At 43.3% G+C, this 22349-nt stretch overlaps 2 protein-coding genes and 1 long non-coding RNA gene across 20 annotated transcripts in view; all 3 read left to right on the top strand.

Moving 5' to 3' along the window:
* Positions 1-17462, top strand: part of CLIP1 (CAP-Gly domain containing linker protein 1) — a 147444-nt gene extending 129982 nt beyond the window's left edge. For all 11 annotated transcript variants that reach the window (XM_077955576.1, XM_077955581.1, XM_077955573.1 and 8 more), the window contains 5 exons: positions 9730-9847; positions 9933-10083; positions 10674-10723; positions 14727-14851; positions 15797-17462. In XM_077955576.1, coding sequence (XP_077811702.1) covers positions 9730-9847; positions 9933-10083; positions 10674-10723; positions 14727-14851; positions 15797-16022 — 670 coding nt within the window. In that variant the 3' untranslated portion in view covers positions 16023-17462. The remainder of the gene's footprint in view (positions 1-9729; positions 9848-9932; positions 10084-10673; positions 10724-14726; positions 14852-15796) is intronic.
* Positions 534-2685, top strand: LOC144333190 (uncharacterized). Of its 2 annotated transcripts, none has more exons than XR_013401654.1 (2): positions 534-1398; positions 2342-2685. It is a non-coding gene; the product is annotated as an uncharacterized LOC144333190 (long non-coding RNA). The 2 variants fall into 2 exon arrangements; XR_013401655.1 differs by having other exon boundaries at positions 537-1398; positions 2333-2685.
* Positions 17463-19887: 2425 nt separating the features above from the next.
* Positions 19888-22349, top strand: part of VPS33A (VPS33A core subunit of CORVET and HOPS complexes) — a 35251-nt gene continuing 32789 nt past the window's right edge. For 5 of the 7 annotated variants that reach the window (XM_077952551.1, XM_077952550.1, XM_077952549.1 and 2 more), the window contains exons 1-2: positions 19888-20057; positions 22063-22128. In XM_077952551.1, coding sequence (XP_077808677.1) covers positions 19956-20057; positions 22063-22128 — 168 coding nt within the window. In that variant the 5' untranslated portion in view covers positions 19888-19955. 7 annotated transcript variants of the gene reach the window in all.

Genomic DNA, 22349 nt, shown 5'->3' with positions numbered 1-22349 from the left:
AACTACTTGCGAGGCTGAGGCAGGAGAATCGCTTGAGCCTGGGAGGCGGAGGTTGCAGTGAGCCAACATAGCGCCACTGCACTCCAGCCTGGCGACAGTGCGAGACTCCGTCTCAAAAAAAAAAGAAAATTCATTTGCAGAAGTTTCACAGTAGTTTTATTTGTAAGCCATGTTCAGTTGCTTTCACTCAGAAGTGATCTAAAATCAGATTGTCTCATGTTACACCACTGTTATCTCCTAGTTTCAGTAACTAAAAATACTAGAGTCTTACATATAGTTATTGATCTGGATGTAAATACTGATTTCAATTATATAAAAATTTTAATGTTCACTAATAATGGGTAATGTCATTTTAAATGTTTCTGTTGCCGGGCGCGGTGGCTCAAGCCTGTAATCCCAGCACTTTGGGAGGCCGAGACGGGCGGATCATGAGGTCAGGAGGTCGAGAACATCCTGGCTAACACGGTGAAACCCCGTCTCTACTAAAAAAAAAATACAAAAAACTAGCTGGGCGAGGTGGCAGGCGCCTGTAGTCCCAGCTACTCGGGAGGCTGAGGCCGGAGAATGGCGTGAACCCGGGAGGCGGAGCTTGCAGTGAGCCGAGATCTGGCCACTGCACTCCAGGCTGGGGTACAGAGCGAGACTCCGTCTCAAAAAAAAAAAAAAAAAAAATGTTTCTATTTGCTTTAAAAGGCTTTTACTTACTCTCCCATGATAGTCAAATGATACTCAAATTAAAAACTAGGATAACTTTTTCAGTATTTTCCAGTAAGGAAGAACACGGCCCACAGAAATAATTGTACAGAAGCCTGTTGCTTCTATAAGCTGATAAGTCTTTGTCTGCTCTTTTAAAACGTGCAGTTTTTGTTTAGAGAATGTCTGTGCTACACAGTGCCAAGCAAGTTTAGGGGGTGCTACTGTTGAGAACCACAGTCTGTCCAGCGGGCGCTACAGAATGGGTACATATCACAACAGTGATGTGCTTTTTGTTAGAAACAAAACTAGAAATAAAAACAAACCTTAAACAGTAGCATAACCAGTAATTTCTCCATGCTCTCATGAAGTATTTTATTCCCACTCGTCAGGGCAGAGCAGGTTTCCCCACCAACCTACTGAGGTGTGTGTTTTACACAGCATTGTCTCCTCTGCCAGCATGGCAGTTGCTTAGGAGTTGAGGGTTTTATTTATTTATTTAGATTTAGCTATTTGGATTCCATTAGCCACATTCTAAAGGACATTAGGCCTTGGTCCAGGGATGCATTTTCTTTTTTAAATTTATTTTTTTTCAAGACATGGTCTTGCTCTGTTGCCCTGGTTGGAGTACAGTGGCTCAATCATGGCTTATTGCAGCCTCAATCTCCTGGGCTCAATTGATCTTCCCACCTCTCAGCCTCCCAAGTAGCTGGGACTACAGGCATGCATGCGTGACCACACCTGGCTAATTTTTTGTTTGTTTGTTTGAGAGGGAGTCTCACTCTGTGGCCCAGGCTGGAGTGCAGTGGCACGATCTCGGCTCACTGCAACCTCTGCCTCCTGGGTTCAAGCGATTCTCCTGCCTCCCTCTCCTGAGTAGCTGGGACTACAGGTGCCCACCACCACACCCAGCTAAATTTTTGTGGTTTTAGTAGAGGCGGGTTTCACCGTGTTAGCCAGGATGGTCTCAATCTCCTGACCTTGTGATCCACCTGCCTCGGCCTCCCAAAGTGCTGGGATTACAGATGTGAACCACCGCACCCGGCTTTTAAGTTTTTTTTTTTTTTTTTTTTTTTTTTTTTTGAGATGGAGTCTCGCTCTGTCGCCCAGGCTGGAGTGCAGTGGCGCAATCTCGGCTCACTGCAAGCTCTGCCTCCCGGGTTCACGCCATTCTCCTGCCTTAGCCTCCTGAGCAGCTGGGACTACAGGTGCCCGCCACCATGCCTGGCTAATTTTTTGTATTTTTAGTAGAGATGGGGTTTCACCATGTTAGCCACGATGGTCTCGATCTCTTGACCCTGTGATCTGCCCGCCTCAGCCTCCCAAAGTATTGGGATTACAGGTGTGGGAGCCACCGTGCCCAGTTAAAAATTGTTTTATAGTGACAAGGTCTCTTTATGTTGCCCAGGCTACCTTTCCTTTTTTTAAATTTAGAAATACTTAATGAAATTTCCCTAAGGTGGTGTTTATACTCAGAATGCTTGTGTGTTTCACCACTGCCATGCCCCTGATAAGTTTTTGTCTAATTCTTTTTTTGAGACAGAGTCTTGCTCTGTCACCCAGGCTGGAGTGCAGTGGCATGATCTTGGCTCTCACTGCAACCTCCACCTCCCAGGTTCAAGCAATTCTCCTGCCTCAGCCTCCCAAGTAGCTGGGATTACAGGCGTACACCACCACGCCCGGTTAATTTTTGTATTTTTAGTAGAGACAGGGTTTCACCCTCTTGGCCAGGCTGGTCTCTAACTCCTGACCTCGTGATCCATCCACCTCAGCCTCCCAAAGTGTTGGGATTACAGGCGTGAGCCATTGCACCTGGCCTGTCTGATCTTTTAAAATGTGTGTTTTTTGTTTAGAGAATGTGCTTTACACGGTGCCAAGCAGGTTTAGTGGGTGCTACTGCTGAGAACCACAGCCTGTCCAGCAGTTGCTGCAGAATACTAAATGGGTGCATATCACAATAGTGATGTGCTTTTTTGCTTATTAGAAACAAAACTAAAACTAAAACTAGAAACAAACCTTAAAGAATAGCATGACCAATGATTCTCAGCCCAGCCAGATGTTCTCCAGGGACCTTGAAAAGTGATGCCTAGTTTGCCGTGCCTAAACCTCATTCCTGTTTACAGGCACCATTCTGTCTCTGTGGGCCTCAGGGTATTTAATTTTACGTAAATAAGGTTTTTATTTATTTATTTTTAAACGCTTATGTAAGGAGTTATCAAGGACATGTGGAAAAATAAATAGGACTTATTCCTGTAGCATTCTGGCAAGGGAGCTGTGACCGGGCAAGGTGGTTCATGCCTGTAACCCCAGCAGTTTGGGAGGCCAAAGAGGGAGGATCACTTGAGCATGAGAGTTCGAGACCAGCCTGGGCAACATGGTGAGACTGTGTCTTCATTTAAAAAAAAAAAAAAAAAAAGAGGTCAGGCGCTGTGGCTCACACCTATAATCCCAGCATTTTGGGAGGCCAAGTCGGGTGGATCACTTGAGGTCAGGAGTTCAAGACCAGCCTGGCAAAATAGTGAAACCCAGTCTCTACTAAAAATACAAAAATTAGGCCGGGCGCAGTGGCTCACACCTGTAATCCCAGCACTTTGGGAGGCCGAGGCGGGTGGATCACAAAGTCAAGAGATCGAGACCATCCTGGCCAACACGGTGAAAGGTGAAGCCCTATCTCTACTAAAAATACAAAAGTTAGCTGGGCATGGTGGCACATGCCTGTAGTCCCAGCTACTCGGGGGGCTGAGGTGGGAGAATTGCCTGAACTCAGGAGGTGGAGGTTGTAGTAAGCCGAGATCGTGCCACTGCACTCCAGCCTGGTGACAGAGCAAGACTCCATCTCAAAAAAAAAAAAAAAGACTGGTGTCTCCCTACATTTATGTAGCACTTCATAATTCACAAATTGATCTCATCTCAAAACAACCCAGTGAAATATAATGGTGGAGCTTGCATTTTCAAATGATGAAATTAGCTGGACGTGGTGGCACATGCCTGTAGTCCCAGCTACTCAGGAGCCTGAGGTGAGAGGATCACTTGAGCACAGGTTTTCAGTGCTGTAGTGCACTCTGATCATGCCTGAGAAGAGCTTCTGTACTCTAGCCTGGGCAACATAGCGAGACTCTGTCTCTAAAATAAAATAAATACATAAAACGATGAAACTAAAACTCAAAAAGTTAGGCAAGTTGGCCAAGAACTCAGGACTAATAAAAGATGGGTGCAGGCTAAAGACTCAGGTCATCAGATTTTTATGCTGGTTCTCTTCTCAGTGAATTTTTCAGCTTTTTATTTATTTATTTATTATTTATGTATATATATTTTTAAAAAAATATGACGTACTTAATGACAAAGTCCTTATGTAACTTTAAATTACATGCCTTTCAAAATACGGTTAGGCATAGGACGTTTTTCATGGCTTAAAAAGATGGAATATGGCCAGGCGCAGTGGCTCACGCCTGTAATCCCAACACTTTGGGAGGCCAAGGCAGGTGGATCACCTGAGGTCAGTAGTTCGAGACCAGCCTGGCCAACATGGTGAAACCCCGTCTCTACTAAAAATACAAAAATAGCCGGCGTAGTGATGGGCGCCTGTAATCCCAGCTACTCAGGAGGCTGAGGCAGGAGAATCGCTTGAACCCGGGATGCAGAGGTTGCAGTGCACTGAGATCGCGCCATTGCACTCCAGCCTGGGCAGCAAGAGCAAAACTCCGTCTCAAAAAAAAAAAAAAAAAAAAAATGGAACAAATTTGGGGGCTGTGAAGTTCTCTCCTACTTCTCTCTGTTCCTGTTTTATGTCCTCAATGTTTAGGGGAATGTCTCTTGAAAATCACTCTTAATTTTCATCAGAAATTATAGATAAAGATAACTTTTTCTGGGAGTGAAAATTTCACTCCTAGTTTCTCATATGTAAAAGTGTTTTTTGTTTGTTTGTTAATTAATGCTTATGGAAAGTTATCGCTATTTTAGAAACCTGTATGTAAATGTATTTTAGCTAATAGTTGGGATGCCTTCTAAAAGTCAGTTTGATGAAGGATTCATATGTAGGTCTGTGTGTAATGATTAAATAAATGTATCAACCATTGAGTACCAAAAAGAACAATATACTATTAATTTAAAAAGCCTTGCAAATACTTACATTGTGAAGTATTTGAAAAGTAGTTGGTCATGCAAGAACTGAGAGCTTAGTCAACACTTGAATTCAGAAGTGGTCATTAAATATACATAGTTAAGAGAGTAATAGAATCACTTTGGCCAAATGGTCATGATATTCAAGTGCAGACGTTACTCCCAACTGTAGGATTAAACTGGTTATCATTAAGAAGTTAGTAGAATCTGGCTGGGCACGGTGGCTTACACCTGTAATCCCAGTGCTTTGGGAGGATCACCTGAGGTCAGGAGTTCAAGACCAGCCTGGCCAACATGGTGAAACCCCATCTCTACTAAAAATACAAAAATTAGCTGGGTGTGGTGGCACGTGCCTGGAATCTCAGCCACTCAGGAGGCTGAGGCAGGAGAGTTGCTTGAACTCAGGAGGCAGAGGTTACAGTGAGCCGAGATTGCACCACTGCATTTCAGCCTGGGCAACAGAGCGAGACTCTCATCTCAAAAAATGAAAGAAAGAAAGACAGAAAGAAATTAGTAGAACCTTTCTTTATTTGCTGTTGTTTTTTTTTTTTTTGTAACTTTAAACACCGAGTTGCAAGCAATATGTAGTAAAAATTTTTCCCCAAGCATAAAAATGTAATCATTTCTTTGAAAAACTCTCAAGTTGGGCAAGCCTTTTAAAACAGGCTCTAAGAGTCTAATGGGTAAAGCAGGGTATGCCTCGCATTGCTCTAATTGCCAGAGCTGGGGGGGTCTGTTCATCTGTGCCTCTGAAGCCTGATGCAGATTCGGGAGCTGGTTTGGTTTCGCTCCCTTCTCCAGGCTTTTTCGTGTCAAAGAAGGGGCTCCAAAGCCAAAGCACAAGGCATGGATTTTTGGAGTCAGAATGCATCCTGTCAGTGCCCATGCAGTATTTCTGTTAGGAGTGAAAACTGGTTTGACAATAAAGCCCCCAAATTCTGAAGAGGTCCCGTGCTACTTCAGCTCATCCGGCTCACTGTGGGTTGCTAACTGTCTGACTGTCTCCGAGCTTGCGCTACTTACCAATGCTCATTTCACCCCTCTCTTTTCCCTTTCCTACTCTTGCTTCCTTTGCTATATCTGTGTGTCTTTAATGGTAAGACTAAAGAAAGTCTATCCACGTTATAATAAATAAATTTCATATATTTTTAGTAAACCAAATTGTTGTATATATTTTTTGGCTGCCTTTGTCCCTCTGTGTCTTGCTTTTGTTTTGTAAAATATTCTCAGCAGTATATATATATATATACACACACACAAACACACACATATATTTCCTTTTTATATCTATGTACAGCAAATAACTTCAGTGCAAATTTAGTCTCCTTACTGTATTTGCATTTCTCTTCATGGTTCTAATATTTGGTTCTTGTTATCTTGCATTTTTAAAGCTTGCCCAGTAACACTTTAAGGTATTTGCTTCATTACTGGAATTTATTTCTTATATAAGTAGTAAGGAAAGAATCTAGATAAAATGTTCCCTTGGGAGATGGAGAGAGAGAGATTTCTGGTCCCTCTATCCCTTCTTTCATATTATGTTTATTTTCCCTTCTTGATTTTTTTTTTTTTTTTTTTTGGTAATACCAAGTCATTCCAGCTAATGGCTTAATACAATTTGTGACTCAGATGTCAGTAATGTTGGCATGGTTTATTTTCGCCCCTCCTGGTGGTGTGCATGGTGGAATTGGGGCTTAGAGATGGCTTAAGAAGCTAGCGATGACGATGGGTCGCAAAGATGAGCTGCCAGAGTCTACTTACCCTGTCATCTGGTATATAAATCACAAGTCAGATTTCTTAACCATGCACGTGTTGGTAACTTGTATAAGAAACATTCTGGCAGCCATCTCCTTAGAAAGCAGCCAGACTGAGAGGTTGTGTGTGTATGTGATTATGAGCAGAGTCTGTTTGGTGGCCCCCAAGAAGGACACCTGTCCCTTTTTCCTTCTGCCAGCTGGAGGTTTGTTTATTCCTCCCCAGCACTGAGCATCTGTGGGATCTTGGCCAAATAGAGTCCCGATTATAGGGAAATCTAAATCTCTTCTTGACAACCCCAAATCCTGGTATTTTTTTAGTAAAAACATTTAAAATTACATTTTTCAAATTTGAGTTGGATTTATAGCAAGTGAAGCTCTGGAAATCATTTTTATAACACAATCAATTACTAAATGCGTTTAATAGAAACATAAGAAACCCGGGAATTTTTTTTTTTTTAGACGGAGTCTTGCTCTGTTGCCCAGACTGGAATGCAGTGGCACTATCACAGCTCACTACAACCTCAAGCTCCTGGGCTCAAGCGATCCTCCCACTTCAGCTTCCCTAGTAGCTGGGACAACAGGCATGCGCTGCCATGCCTAGCTATTTTTTTTTTTTTTTTTAAGTTTTTGTAGAGGCGAGGGTCTCACTGTGTCAGCCAGGCTGGTCTCGAACTCCTGGCCTCAAACGATCCTCCTGCCTTTGCCTCCCAGAGTGCTGGGGTGACAGGCATGAGACACCGTGCCTAGCTGAAACCCAGGCTTTATTGCATTTTTGGATGACATCAGATATTTTTACTTCCCAGATGGCAAAAAGCGCCTGTACATTCCTTTCATTTAAGTTGCTGTTTTAACCTAAGCAAGAGCCTATGTCCTAACAAGGTGTTACTAGCTTAGTAATTTACCTGCACTGATGCCCACCCGTTTCCAGTGCGTGAGTAATGTTGGGGTTTTTAATTCAAGAAATTTCTGTCTCAGATTCTTTTCTTACTACTTCTCATTCTGGAGTGTAAGTGTAAGCCACACAATGAGATAAATACAACACTTATATTTTCATCTTTGTGTAGAGTTTCAATTTGCCATAAGTCATGAGATTTCTGTAACTTGTGTGCCGGATATCTTGGGTCTCACTAACCAGACATACATTCTGCCGTTTCTAACCTGGGCCTCAGTTTCCTGTTCCTCCAGTTGGTTCCAAAACAGACAACCAGTACATCCTCTGCATTTTCCCAGTTCCTTGGAATAGCAGCAGGTGTGATTTGACTTCTTGTGAAGGTTATGACCGCTCACTGATGATTGTCTCTGCTAATGCAGTATCTTAGGTTGTATGGCTTGTGGCCTAGCCTAGGAAATTTTTCTCCAGTTTTGTTTTTCCTAAAGTATTTTTGTCATTTTCCTCTCGTGTTTCACACTGCATGTCGCTTGAAAACGTTTTATTGTAAAATAATTTCAGATTTCCAGAAGAGTTGCAAACATAGTGCATCCAGTTCTCATAGACCTTCCCCCAGATGCCCCTAATTGAACATCCTACACAGCCCTGGCACAGTTATAAAAAAACTAAGAAATTACCATGAGCAGCATACTCTCAACTGAAACAAGGGACTTCATTCAGATTTCACCAGTTTTCTCACTAATGTCCTTTTGTGTTCCAGCATCCAAACTAGGATCCTGCCTTGCAGTTCGTTGTCATATCTCCTTCGTCTCCTCTGTATATGACAGTTTCTCAGCATTCTCTTCTCTTTAATGACCTTGGCATTTTAAAATGCAAGTTTTTATAACAAAACTTTAAGTATGGCCAGGCACAGTGGCTCACACCTGTAATCCCAGCACTTTGGGAGACCAAGGTGGGCAGATCACCTGAGGTCAGTAGTTTGAGACCAGCCTGGCCAACATGGTGAAACCCGGACTCTACTAAAAATACAAAAATTAGCTGGGCCTGGTGGTGGGAGCCTGTAATTCCAGCACTTTGTGAGGCTGAGGTGCACAGATCACTTGAGGTCAGGAGTTTGAGAACAGCCTGGTCAACATGGTGAAACCCCCATCTCTACTGAAAATACAAAAATTAGCCAGACATGGTGGTGTGCACCTGTAATCCCAGCTACTCGGGAGGCTGAGGCAGGAGAATCGCTTGAACCCAGGAGGCGGTGGTTGCAGTGAGCAGAGATCACGCCACTGCACTCCAGCCTGGGCACCAGAGCGAGACTCTGTCAAAAAAAAAAAAAAAAAAAAAAAAAACCCACAACTTTAAATAGGTACACATATGGAAACACATGCTAGCCTGCTCTTTGGGCTTTTTCACTGTGTCCTGCGTCCCTCCCTGTTCCTCCTTCATCTTTCCCTTTTTCTTCCCACTCCCACAGCCCACTCATTAACGGCCTCACCCCTGCCCTCTGCTGATAACCAAGTACTGAGTCAGGCTGAGAACATAACCAGGCGTTCTGAGCTCCTCCTTCCAGGCTCCCCATGCTTTCATTCTGCACCTGAGAAAACCATTGTAACATTTTCTGTTCTAGCCTTTATGGAATTACCACTAATTTCTATGAGCTAATTTAATGTCCTCTTCAGAGTCTATGGCTGGAAAGTAATAATCCTTCAGTTTGAGTAATAATAATAATCTTTACTACTGTTTTGGCCCATAACATCTTAAACACCCATTCTTGGAACTTGCTAAAAAAGTTACTGAAATTAGTGAGAACCAATTGATATTTCCAGCATAAAGCTGCTCTGCATGACATCTGTATAACTGCTTTGCATGTGTGCATTTTAATTGTTATTATTGCTTGGTAATAATTTATTCAAGAATTAACAAAATTCAACTCGGGGTTAGATTTTAGTAGAATATTGGGGAGGGTGCAACCGGTTTTTCTTTTTTAATTCTACCTCTTCCAGATTTATTAACTTGTTTCTTTAAGTTCAAATGGATACAATCATATGCAGACTCTGGCATGTCTATGCATAGGTAAACTTTTTCTCCCCTCACAGTAAGTAAAATTTCAAGTAAAATTTTGTGAGCATAATAGCCTTAACTCCCTATAAAACTTCCCTGTTTTATATATATATATATATATTTTTACATTAACGTTAATGATATGTTTGTTCAAGAACACTTGTACACTGACCAGTCTTTCGGTTGATTTGTGGAACTTTTAACTCTTTGGTCTTTTAGAGAATCCAAGTTCATAAAAGACGCAGATGAAGAGAAAGCTTCCTTGCAGAAATCCATCAGCATCACTAGTGCCTTACTCACAGAGAAGGATGCCGAGCTGGAGAAACTGAGAAATGAGGTAGAGTACCACACAGGGTGCGCGAGCTTTCACGCTGCCTCCCTTTGTTCGAACGCCCAGCCTAAGCTCAACAACTGTGTTTCAGGTCACAGTGCTCAGGGGAGAAAACGCCTCTGCCAAGTCCTTGCATTCAGTTGTTCAGACTCTAGAGTCTGATAAGGTGAAGCTTGAGCTCAAGGTAAAGAACTTGGAGCTTCAACTCAAAGAAAACAAGAGGCAGCTCAGCAGCTCCTCAGGTAAAGGACGCCTGCCCAGTGCTGCTCTGTGCACCGCGCTTCCTCCCGAGGAGCCCTTTCTAGTAGAGATGCTCTTCGAAGACAGCTCTCATGCTGCCCTGACCCTGACTCTCCTCAGGGTCTTCCACTACTTAATCAATCGAGGGCTAACCCCACGTGCCTGCCGTCCCTATTCCTGGGCCGCCTTGTGGTCTGTCAATGTTGTCACAAACCTACGATGATGACTGCCTGCTGCCATCCAGACTGGGGGGTCTTAAAGCACACAGCAGTGCAGGAGAAGAGGTGGTCCCTTTGGTGAAGAAGGGTGGATTGCCTGTGTACGTTCAGATGGATGTGACAGGCATTCTTACCCAGGAGTTAGCAGGCCTGAGGGAGAGCACGACGTGAAGGGCAGGGCTGGTGTCTGTGAGACCCTGTAGGGTCCCGCAAGGGGACAGGAACTCATCCACATGTGCTCAAAGTGGTGCATCTGGGAAGTCCACAGGAAAATGAGTTTTGAACACAGGCCCTTTCCCTGCAGTTTAGATTGTGATTAAAAATATACATCTCTTCTCCCTCCACTTTTTTTTTTTTTTTTTCTCAAATACAAGGTAATACGGACACTCAGGCAGACGAGGATGAAAGAGCCCAGGAGAGTCAGGTAATGTTCCTGCCTTATTGCTTTGCTTTCTTGCTATTTTTCAAAATCATTGAGTCTTTTGGTTTATTTTCCTTCTCATTTGATGCCTTTTGTATCATTTAGTCTTTTGAATGGGTAATACATTCCTCTAGTCCAAACATTAAACAGAATTAAACATACATACATTAAATATCCAAACCTTCTCTCTCTTCTGCTCAGTTCTCAACCCTGCAAACAGTTAATTACTGTTATTAGTGTCTTTCCTTTTCAGAGATTTTTAAAAAATGTGTATATAAGCCAACACTAATACAGTCTTCCCTCCCTTTTGTAACGTAGATAATGGCATACTCTACATAAACCGTTCTGCACTTATCTTTTTTATAGCTATGTAGTGTTCCATTACGTGGATTTACTATAATTTAGTCAGTTCCCTATTGGTTGACAATGACCCTTGGGATGTTTCTGATCCTTTGGGTGTATTATAAACAATGCTGTAAGGAATTATCTTGGGCAGCTATCATTTTACGTATTTGTATTTCTGCAACATGAATTCCTAGAAGTAGAATTGCTCTGTCAAAGGGTTACTCATCTTAACCTTAAAAAGACTGATTTCTTGAAAACTCAGTCTCTTAAAGCAAAAATTAACAAAACAACTTTAGTTTTAAACTAAAAATGGGATTAGGCCAGGAATGGTGGCTCATCCCTGTAATTCCAGCACTTTGGGAGGCCAAGGTGCAATGATTGCTTGAGCTCAAAAGTTTGAGACCAACCTGGACATAGCGAGACCTCATCTCTACAAAAAAAAAAAAAAAAAAAAAAAAAAAAAAAAAGCCTGCAGCCTGGGTGACAGAGCAAGACCCTGTCTCAAAACAATTAATTAATTAAAAAAAATGTTAAGGGCCTGGGTCAGGTGCAGGGGCTCACGCCTATGATTCCAGCTCTTTGGAAGGCTGTGGCAAGCGGACTGCTTGAGATCAGAAGATCGAGACCAGCCTGAGCAACAATGGCAAGACCTTATCTCTATAAAAAATAAAATTACTGAGGCATGGTGACATGCTCCTGTAGTCCTAGTTACCCCAGAAGCTGAGGCAGGAGGATCACTTCAGTCCAGAAGGTTGAGGCTGCAGTGAGCCATGATCATGCCACTGCACTTAGGCCTCACTGACAAAGGAAGAACCTGTCTCAGAAAAAAAAAAAAAGGTGGGGTGGGGGGCCCGGGCACAGCAGCTCACAGCTGCAATCCCAGCACTTTGGTAGGCCAAGGTAGGCAGACCACTCGAGCCCAAGACCAGCCTGCGCAACATGGGCACTCCAGCCTGGGTGACAGAGCAAGGCCCTGTCTCAAAACAGACAAAAATTTGTAGAAAGGGGTTATATAAAGGCAAACTATTCTGTATTTGGAAATATAATTGTATACAGCAATAAACATCCATCTTTTAATTTTAATAATATATTTTGTATGTATTAGTCATGTTCAAAATTCAAAAGTACAAAAGCCACATTTTATTTTTAAATAAAAGAAAAACTCACCTTGAGGTTTTAGTTGCCAGACACCTCCCTTGAGGGGCATGAAACGATTCAACATTGTACAAACTTCCCATGGATTAGCATTGTCCTCTTTGTATGTCTACCGGGCTTAATAACTAACAGTGTCTTCTCTTCCCCCTTCCTTTCTGCTTCGGTCTGGTTCATCTGCTGCTGACAACACTTTTCTTCCCATCAGCAAATGGTTCGTTTCATGTTTCCTAATTTGCGTGCACACGTGTGTGTGTGTGTGTGTGTGTGTGTGTGTGTGTGTGTGTGTGTGTGTAGAGTTTCCCACTATACTTACATCCGTATTGTGGCTTTTTCTTCTTCCTCAAATGGAGCTCTTAACATGATGATGACTTAGAAAATGCACTTTGAGAAGTGAAGATAGACTCAGTAGGTCTGCCTTCATAGGTGGCCTCCATGATGCTGGGATATGCTGCAGAGAAGGACTGCAGTGACTGCTAACTTTGCTTCATAACTCCCCAGCAGGAGAAAAAGACCAAATATTTCTTTAAAAAGTAAAATATTTATGTATATATGTATGTGTATATCTATATATATTTTAAATATTATAAAGTGGGTTCTTTCAATTTAGAGAAATGAGATGTTTTTATTATTTGCAGAAGAAAGAAATTTTTTGTTTTTAAGTCAAAATGCCCTTCGTTTGAAAGGAAATGTTCAGGACAAGAGCAGTCCCTCCTGTTGGCCATCTTGTTGTCCCTGCTGCCCCAGGGCTCTTGGCACAGGTGCTCGCCCTCTGGGTGGTACCTGAACACCGCCTAGTTGGCGTGCTCGGCTGTCTCTCCTCGGTTGGGAGGGAGCTTTAGCTTTCTCCATTTTCCCTGAGGACATGTTTACTTATTGCTCCACCATTACCAGTCAGTTGATAAATGACAGTCTGAAGGAAATTTCCATGTGACTTTTTCAAATCTACAGAAAAGAAAAATCCTGGATGTATTGTAGAGTTTAATGGAAGAACTAACCTTTTTATGCAGTGTGTGTGTGTGTGTGTGTGTGTGTGTGTGTGTGTATTTATCTGAGATGGAGTCTTGCTCTGTTGCCCAGGCTGGAGTGCAGTGGTGTAGTCATGGCTCACTACAACATCCGCCTCCTGGGTTCAAGCGATTCTCCAGCCTCAGCCTCCTGAGTAGGTGGGACTACAGGCATACACCACCACACCTGGCTCATTTTTGTATTTTTACTAGAGACAGGGTATCACTATGTTGGCCATGTTGGTCTTGAACTCCCGACCTCAGGTGATCTGCGTGCCTCGGCCTGCCAAAGTGTTGGGATTACAGGCGTGAGCCACCGTGCCCGGCCAATATTTTTTATGTGGTAGAATGAAAACAAACTTGTGCCCATATATTCAGAAATGTAAGATGATGACTTTTGGAGAATGCAAGATTTTTCCTATTAAAAAAAAAAATGTTTCTTACAGTTTTTCATGAACCAATAGCACTCCACCAACCCACAGACTTAGATGTTTAGGAATAATTTCATCTGGGCGCGGTGGCTCATGCCTGTAATCCCAGCACTTTGAGAGGCCAAGACTGGCGGATCACGAGGTCAGAAGTTTGAGACCAGTCTGGACAATATGAGGAAACCCCGTCTCTATTAAAAATAGAAAAATTAGCCGGGTGTGGTGGCGCGTGCCTGTAGTCTCAGCTACTAGGGAGGCTGAGGCAGGAGAATCACTTGAACCTGGGAGGCAGAAGTTGCAGTGAGCCAAGATCGAGCCATTGCACTCCAGCCTGGGCAACAGAGCAAGACTCCGTCTCATAAATAAATAAATAATTTCATGGCCCAGCACAGTGGCTCACTCCTGTATTCCCAGCACTTTGGGAGGCCAAGGCGGGCGGATCACCTGAGGTCAGGAGTTTGACACCTGGCCTGGCCAACATAGTGAAACCCTGTTTCTACTAAAACTACAAAAATCAGACAGGCATGGTAGCACGTACCTGTAATCCCAGCCATTCAGGAGGCTGAGACAGGAGAATCGCTTGAACCCAAAAGACAGAGGCTGCAGTGAGCTGAGATCCTGACACTGCACTCCAGCCTAGAAAACAGAGCGAGAAAAAAAAAAAGAATAATTTCATTTGCCTCAAAAAGAAATGAAGTTTTACCCATGTTATACCTAGAAACATTTAATGAAGTGTAATTTAAATGTTTTTTTAAATATAAAATAGCATCTACTCAGGAACATTTGAAGAAATCTGAAAGGTATGAGGGGGTAAAAGAAACTGCCATAGTCTTACCACCTAGACATAGCCTCATTTAAGTTCAGCTCTTTACTCACACAATCTCAGCATGCCTGTCCTTGGGGAGAGTGAAAAGCATGGGTTCCTAATAGCCACTGTTGGCCCCTTCTGCACATTTTGCCGCCAGAGCTTAAAGGTATAAACTTCATGACTTCTTGATGCTTCAGCTTATATATATTCTTGACATTTTACACATCTTTTTTTTTTTTTTTTTTTTTTTTTTTTTAACAAATCAGATTGATTTCCTAAATTCAGTAATAGTGGACCTTCAAAGGAAGAATCAAGACCTCAAGATGAAGGTGGAAATGATGTCAGAAGCAGCCCTGAATGGGAACGGGGATGACCTGAACAATTATGACAGGTATTTCATATGAAGACATACTGATTGCTGTAATCCCAGCACTTTGGGAGGCCAAGGCGGGCAGATCACTTAAGGTCAGGAGTTCGAGACCAGCCTGGCCAACATAGTGAAACCTCGTCTCTACAAAAAATACAAAAGTTAGCCAGGTATAGTGGCGCATGCCTGTAATCCCAGCTACTTGGGAGGCTGAGGCAGGAGAACTGCTTGAGCCTTGGAGGTGGAGGTTGCAGTCAGCCAAGATTGTGCCACTGTACTCCAACCTGAGTGACAGAGCAAGACCTTGTCTCAAAAAAAGCCATACTGATTGGAACTTTAGTTTCATCAAAATAAATATGTTTTTAAAATCAGCTTCTCTAGGGGATTGTAAAAAGACGCAACAAAAAAAACCAATTGTTTTGCGGTTCCTTTGCCATAAATAGATTTCCGTAAATCTGGCAAGTGAGTGAGAGGAGACTACAAATGGTTTGATGTGAAAATTTTAAATGTGAGGCTGGCATGGTGGCCACACCTGTGATCCCAGCACTTTGGGAGGCCGAGGTGGGCAGATCACCTGGGGTCAGGAGTTCGAGACCAACTTGGCTAACCTGGCAAAACCCCATCTCTACTAAAAATACAAAAAAATTAGCTGACGGGGGTGGTGCGCGCCTGTAATCCCAGCTACTCAGGAGGCTGAAGCGGGAGAATTGCTTGCACCCAGGAGGCGGAGGTTGCAGTAAGCCAAGATCGTGCCACTGCACTCCAGCCTGGGTGACAGAGTGAGACTGCATCTCAAAAAATCAAACAAACAAAAAAACTTTAAATGTGGAATAATGTACTACTTATATTGGAGGCTCACAGACTTGACCATAGTTAGTTCATGCTTAATTTTTTAAATTCTTTGCAAGTGTTCTTGTCTCTTCAGTTTCTTCTTACTCATTTTCTGATTTCACACATTGACATTTGTAGCGATGATCAGGAGAAACAGTCCAAGAAGAAACCTCGCCTCTTCTGTGACATTTGTGACTGCTTTGATCTCCACGATACAGAGGATTGTCCTACCCAGGCACAGATGTCAGAGGACCCTCCCCATTCCACACACCATGGCAGTCGGGGTGAGGAGCGCCCATACTGTGAAATCTGTGAGATGTTTGGACACTGGGCCACCAACTGCAATGACGACGAGACCTTCTGATGAAGCCTCAAGTGGAGGACACGGCTCTCTCAGATGCACTCGCACTGACACAGCGTAACACCAGCATTGTGTGTGCAGACTCCAAGAGAACTCATGGTATTTTTTACCCCATCAGCAAATCTAGGAAAATATTTTGATCTTCAACAAATTGCCCTTTAGTCTCCCCTTATGAGTTAGAAGAATAAATATTTAGTAGGTGAGTTTTCACCTCGAATTTTGTTTTCTTGATTTTCAAGTTTGAAGACATTGCACCAGATGCCATTACATTTATTGTCCCTAGATCTCATAGAAAAATCCCTACCCTTATAATACCTTATTTAAGTAACTTTAAATTATGCCGTTACTTTTCATATTTGCACTAAAATATTTCCAGGCTGCATTTGTATATTTAGATTTTTTGGTTAAGCTTTGACACTGGAATGAGTTGAAAAAATGTGCCATTTTGCATTTTCATCTACTCATTTAAAGTATTTTATTCTTATTCAAAGAAATATCTGAGCTCTTTGCACTACCTGTTATCAGTAGTGCCTTTGTTTCAGGCTTGATAATACTTAGGTGTGATTATAAAATCATGAAGCAGGTAAAGGGAGGGGAAAGCCCCCAAACTGCTGTGGGGACATTTGATAATCTATATGCTGCACCCACTTAATCTACTGTGGTGTTTTGTTTATTAGTTTTCCATAATTTCAGCTTCTATATATTATATGTATATATTTTTTAAAAATCTATATTTTGGGAAAAAAAACATACACAATGTGTCTTTCTTTTTGGATATTTACCTTTTTGAAAAAGAAAACACTTAAAATGATCATTAGGACATAACGGACTAGGCCAGACATAGCATCATGCGGCTTTGCAACATTTTCATTTGTTTGTTTTCCTTTTATTTCTTAAACAGATTTAAATAACTGGAGGAATTTTCTCCAATTTTGTTTCCTTCTCTAGCAGGTATCCCCAGCAGTCAGTTAACAATAAGCCAGTATAAAACGCCTAAATTAACCAGTCTACAATCTTCCTTTACAAGTTTTTTTTACTGTTTTTAGATGAATGTACGATGAGAAATTCAACATTAATAATTTTGGATTTTCTTATCACAAAAAAGAAAATGAAGGACCTCAAAGCACCAGAACAGTTTATCGACCAGTTTGAATCTATTTATCTTCATTTGAATGTCTTCTAGAATATGTAAAAAGGAATAAAATGTATCTTCCATGCCACATGTACAATAAGAACTTCTATAATTGTATATATGCCTTTGATGTATTTTCCCCTCAAGATGATCAACTGTGTGTTTGACAGTGAATATTAAATCTGTTACCAGTTGAAATTTTTGGTTATAAATGTAATACAAATTGTTTCACAAACAGAAAACATGTAAAGCAGTATTAAAATTTGGCCAAACAAGTGTTCTGTATCTACTTTAATAAATGGTTATTCGTTTTTGTTTTGTGGGTTTGGTTTTGTTTGAGACAGGGTCTCACTCTGTTGCCCAGGCTGTGGATTGCTGCAGCCTCCAATTCCTGGGCTCAACCAATCCTCTCGCCTCAACCACTGAAGTAGCTAGGACTACAGGCAAGTGCCACCACACCTTGCCAATTTTTTTTTTTTTTCCCCGAGACGGAGTCTTGCTCTGTCGCCCAGGCTGGACTGCAGTGGCTCAATCTCAGCTCACTGCAAGCTCCGCCTCCCGGGTTGACGCCATTTTCCTGCCTCAGCCTCCCCAGTAGCTGGGACTATAGGCATCTGCCACCACGCCCAGTTAGTTTTTTGTATTTTTAGTGGAGACGGGGTTTCACCATGTTAGCCAGGATGGTCTCGATCTCCTGACCGTGATCCGCCCACCTTGGCCTCCCAAAGTGCTGGGATTACAACGCCTGGCTAATTTTTTAATTTTTTTGTAGAGAGTGAGTCTCCCTATGTTGCCCAGGCTGGTTTTGAACTCCTGGGTTCAAGCGATCCTCCCACCACAGCCTCCTACAGTGTTGGGAGTACAGGTGTGAGCTGTACTTGCCCAGCCAATAAAGGGCTATTCTTTTTTGCTAATGGTAGTAAACTGATATTCTCAGGTTTGTCATAATGGTTTTACTTCAAATGATCAAACCCTATACAGTCATATAGCAATTTCTACTGCAGTCTTGTTACTAAATGGTTTTTAAGAAATTGGTGGCTGGCTGGGCGCGGCGGCTCACGCCTGTAATCCCAGCACTTTGGGAGGCAGAGGTGGGCAGATCACGAGGTCAGGAGATCAAGACCATCCTGGCTAACACGGTGAAACCCCATCTCTACAATAAATATAAAAAATTAGCTGGGTGTGGTGGTGGGCGCCTGTAGTCCCAGCTACTTGGGAGGCTGAGGCAGGAGAATGGCGTGAACCCGGGAGGCGGAGATTGCAGTGAGCCAAGATTGCACCACTGCACTGAAGCCTGGGCGACAGCGAGACTCCATCTCACCAAAAAAAAAGAAGAAAAAATTGGGGGCTGGGCGTGGTGGCTCACACCTGTAATCTCAGCACTTTGGGAGGCCAAGGTGGGCGAATCATGAGGTCAGGAGATTGAGACCATCCTGGCTAACACGGTCAAACCCCGTCTCTACTAAAAATACACAAAAAATTAGCCAGGCGTGGTGGCACATGCCTGTAGTCCCAGCTACTCGGGAGGCTGAGGCAGGAGAATTGCTTGAACTCAGGAGGCAGAGGTTGCAGTGAGCCGAGATGGTGCCACTGCACTCCAGCCGGGGTGACAGAGCAAGACTCCGTCTCAAAAAAAGGTAAGCTATGCACTCAAAGAAGGAAATTTTCATCTTTGACCAGATCCCAAAAAGCCCATTTCCACCCCCAAAGTATTGAAACGCATATATTCTACTAATATTAATAATTTATTGAGCAATTAAGTTCCAGGCACCCAGCTAAGCCTCTCACGTGGACTACACGATGAAATTCATGTCCTCTTTGGTCCTCACTACAACTCAGAGGTAACATGATTTTACTGAGGTACAGTAATTTTACTGAGGCAAGTGGTGGGACCTGGATTCCAGAAGCAATACTGTTTTGTGTGAAATGCCACATCTCTGTAAAAGTCTGTTAGGAAGGGATTACCCCCCCTCCCCCCCCAAAAAAAAGTCCACTCAAGATTCCCTCGACTCCTCACCATACTCATACATTTTAGCTCACAAATCAAAACAGCCTTGATTAGTGCAAAGCTAAGAACCTTCTGACTGCTATAATTTAAAATATTTGAGCAGTGGGTGGCGTGCTTCCAGCTACTCCGGCGCTGAGGTGGGAGGATCACTTGAGCCCGGGAGGTAGAGGCTGCAGTGAGCTATGATCACGTCACTGCACTCCAGCCTGGGCGACAGGGTGAGACCGTCTCAAAAAAAATGTGCTTTTTTTTCTATCCAAATTTGGCCTTAAGATATCATCTTACAGCAAGTACCTTTGCTGCAAATAAAAATTCGCGATTTTTAAAAGGGACAAGAGAGAGTCAATGTTTTGTTTGGTTGGTTGGTTGGTTGGTTTGCTGTTGTTGTTGTTGTTTGAGACGAAGTCGGCCCAGGCTGGTCTCGGACTCCCGGCCTCAAGCTATCACTCCTACCTCGGCCTCTTAAAGTGCTGGGATTACAGGCGTAAGCCACCGCGCCCGGTCTACTCCAGATCTTTAAAATCGCTTTTCAGCGCCGGACGACTCCTGGAGTGACCAGGTTCTGAAACGCGCCCTGGGTCTTGGCGAGAATCTGAACCACCACTGGGGTAGAAGAAAGAGGTGGACACTAGGGCCAGGCGAGGTAGAACCCCAACCCGGTAGCTTCCGTTTTCCGAGTTGGCATGCGCAGCCGCATCAGTCACGTGGACGCGTTGTCACGTGACTGCGTCAGTGGTCCTCCCGTTGGAACCGGCGGACGTGGTTGGCGTTGTGGGGCAGGGGGTGGTGGGGCAAGATGGCGGCACACCTGTCCTACGGGCGAGTGAACCTAAACGTGCTGCGCGAGGCGGTGCGCCGCGAGCTGCGCGAGTTCCTGGACAAGTGCGCAGGAAGCAAGGTGAGGGGCGGGAGGCAGCGACACCGCCCTCGCCTGCCTTGGTCCGGCCTGGCTTAATCCGTTCCCTGCCGCCTGAGTTCGCGGTTTACGAGGTCCCCGGGGCTTCCAAGGAGGCGAGCCTCGGGGCCCTTTTACCTGCACCCCTGTAGCGATGAAGGGGGGGCCCTGGGCGTACGGCCTGGACCCGGAGTGGCACCGCGACTGTTTTGTGAGAGCAGAGTAAGCCACTGTGATAGCCCAGCCGCTGATGAGCCGGTTTACGTCAGGTGTTTCCTCTGCTGCCTGCCGAGGCACCGGACGGGTGGGCGGTCCAACAATGTGGATGGTCCAGTGTCCATTCATTACGGGGATCATACGTGTCAGTACAAATCGTACCTTAGAAACTGTCTTGAAACACCAGCACCTTGCAACCTGCTGCTCACGCGTGTTAAGAGAGAAGTTGTAATCATTTGGGCTTTTAACCTGGCCTCCTAAGGTAGTATAACTTATCTAGTAGCACCGTTTTCACAAGGGAGTCAGGAACTAGATCAGAGAATTTATAGGATTTCTTGTGAATGGTGTCACTTCTCCTTCATCCCCTTAGGGTTTATACGTCACCCTAAGTTACAGTACAACTGTGAAAAGTCGAACTGGGGAGCCTCAGTCTTGGAGAGAACAGAACCCGAAGAGGTAGAGTGGGTGCTAGCAGCCTTTGAGAGAAAAAAACAGGCTACATCATAGGGGTCCAGTTTCAATTCAGCAAAGGATGCTGAAATCTGAATAACATCATGGATTTTATCAATGTCAATTTCCTGGTTGTAATATGTTACCCCTGGAGGAAACTGAGCAAAGTGTACAGGGGCTCGCTCTGTATTATTTCTTTTAATTAAATGTTAATGTACGATTATTTAAATAAATATTTTAGTTTAAGAAAAAAATTTATACTGGAGTTAAGCAGTAGAAATACTCATAGGGGTCCAGAGCAGTGACTCGTGGTGTCAAAAAGTCCTAGGTTGGAGTCCTCACTCCCTTACACTCTGTATGGTCTGAGGTCTCTATATGGCCTTGGAAAGTTACTTAAACTTACTGAGCTTTTAAGAATTTTCTCTTCTGGCCAGGTGTGGTGGAAGAGGAAGTGCAATGTAATCCCAGCACTTTGGGAGGCCACAGCAGGCAGATCGCTTGAGCCCAGAGTTGGAGACCAGCCTAGGCAACATGGTGAAATCTCATCTCTACTAAAACACAAATTAGCCTGATGTGGTGGCACACACCTGTAGTCCCGGTTACTCCAGAGGCTGAGATAGGAAGATCATCTGTGCCCAGGAAATCGAGGCTGCAGTGAGCTGTGATTCCACCACTGCCCCATCTCCAAAGAAAAAAAAAAAAATCCTCTTTTGCCCAAATAAGATTTGTGATACCTATATCGTAGGTTTTAATTCTGTATAATTGACAATTTCCATATAGCTCAATTTGATAAATCCATGACACAGATATACAAGGATGTGAATGTGGTCAGAAGTAATTAAATTTTTTTTTATTCGGCCGCATGCATTGGCTCATGCTTGTCATCCCACCACTTTGGAAGGACAAGGTGGGTGGATCACCTTAGGTCAGGAGTTCGAGACCAGCCTGGGCAACATAGTGAAACCCCATCTCTACTAAAAGTACAAAAATTGGCCAGGCATGGTGGTGCATGCCTATAATCCCAGCTACTCAGGAGGCTGAGGCAGGAGAATCACTTGAACCCTGGAGGCGGAGGTTGCAGTGTGCCGAGATCACACCACTGTACTCTAGCCTGGGCAACACTCAAGACTGTCTCAAAAATGAAATAACAGCAAAAGCCCAAACATTTTTAAATTCTTTTTTCTGCTTTATTGTTATTTTAACCTTGTAACACTAAGAGAAAATTTTTTAACCCAGAATTTGAAGCAAATATTCCTCCTGTTTATGATAGGCAATTTTTTATTGATATTGTTAAAATTCCTGATATTAACTATAATAAGAGAATGTTTCTCCCCTCTTACAGGCAATAGTTTGGGATGAATACCTAACTGGACCCTTTGGCCTGATTGCACAGTATTCACTATTGAAGGTAAATGAGCTATTTGGGGTTTGTTAAGGGATTAATAATTCTGTACTTTAGCAGTTATGATAGGATTTTATATTTCTTCCTGAATCATTGGTTTGCAAGGCTGTTTGGTCTTTATAAACACTAATACTAGTGCCCGATTAACATTTTGTATCCATTGGCCAGTGATTCTGTACTGATTCTAGCATTATGTGACCATTACCTGGTGTCTTTGATAGTTCATC

This window comes from Macaca mulatta, chromosome 11 (genome assembly GCF_049350105.2).
Source record: "Macaca mulatta isolate MMU2019108-1 chromosome 11, T2T-MMU8v2.0, whole genome shotgun sequence".
NCBI classification, from domain to species: Eukaryota; Metazoa; Chordata; class Mammalia; order Primates; family Cercopithecidae; genus Macaca; species Macaca mulatta.
The sequence above is the reverse complement of the archived record's forward strand: the minus strand, read 5'-3'. Positions and strand labels throughout refer to the sequence as shown.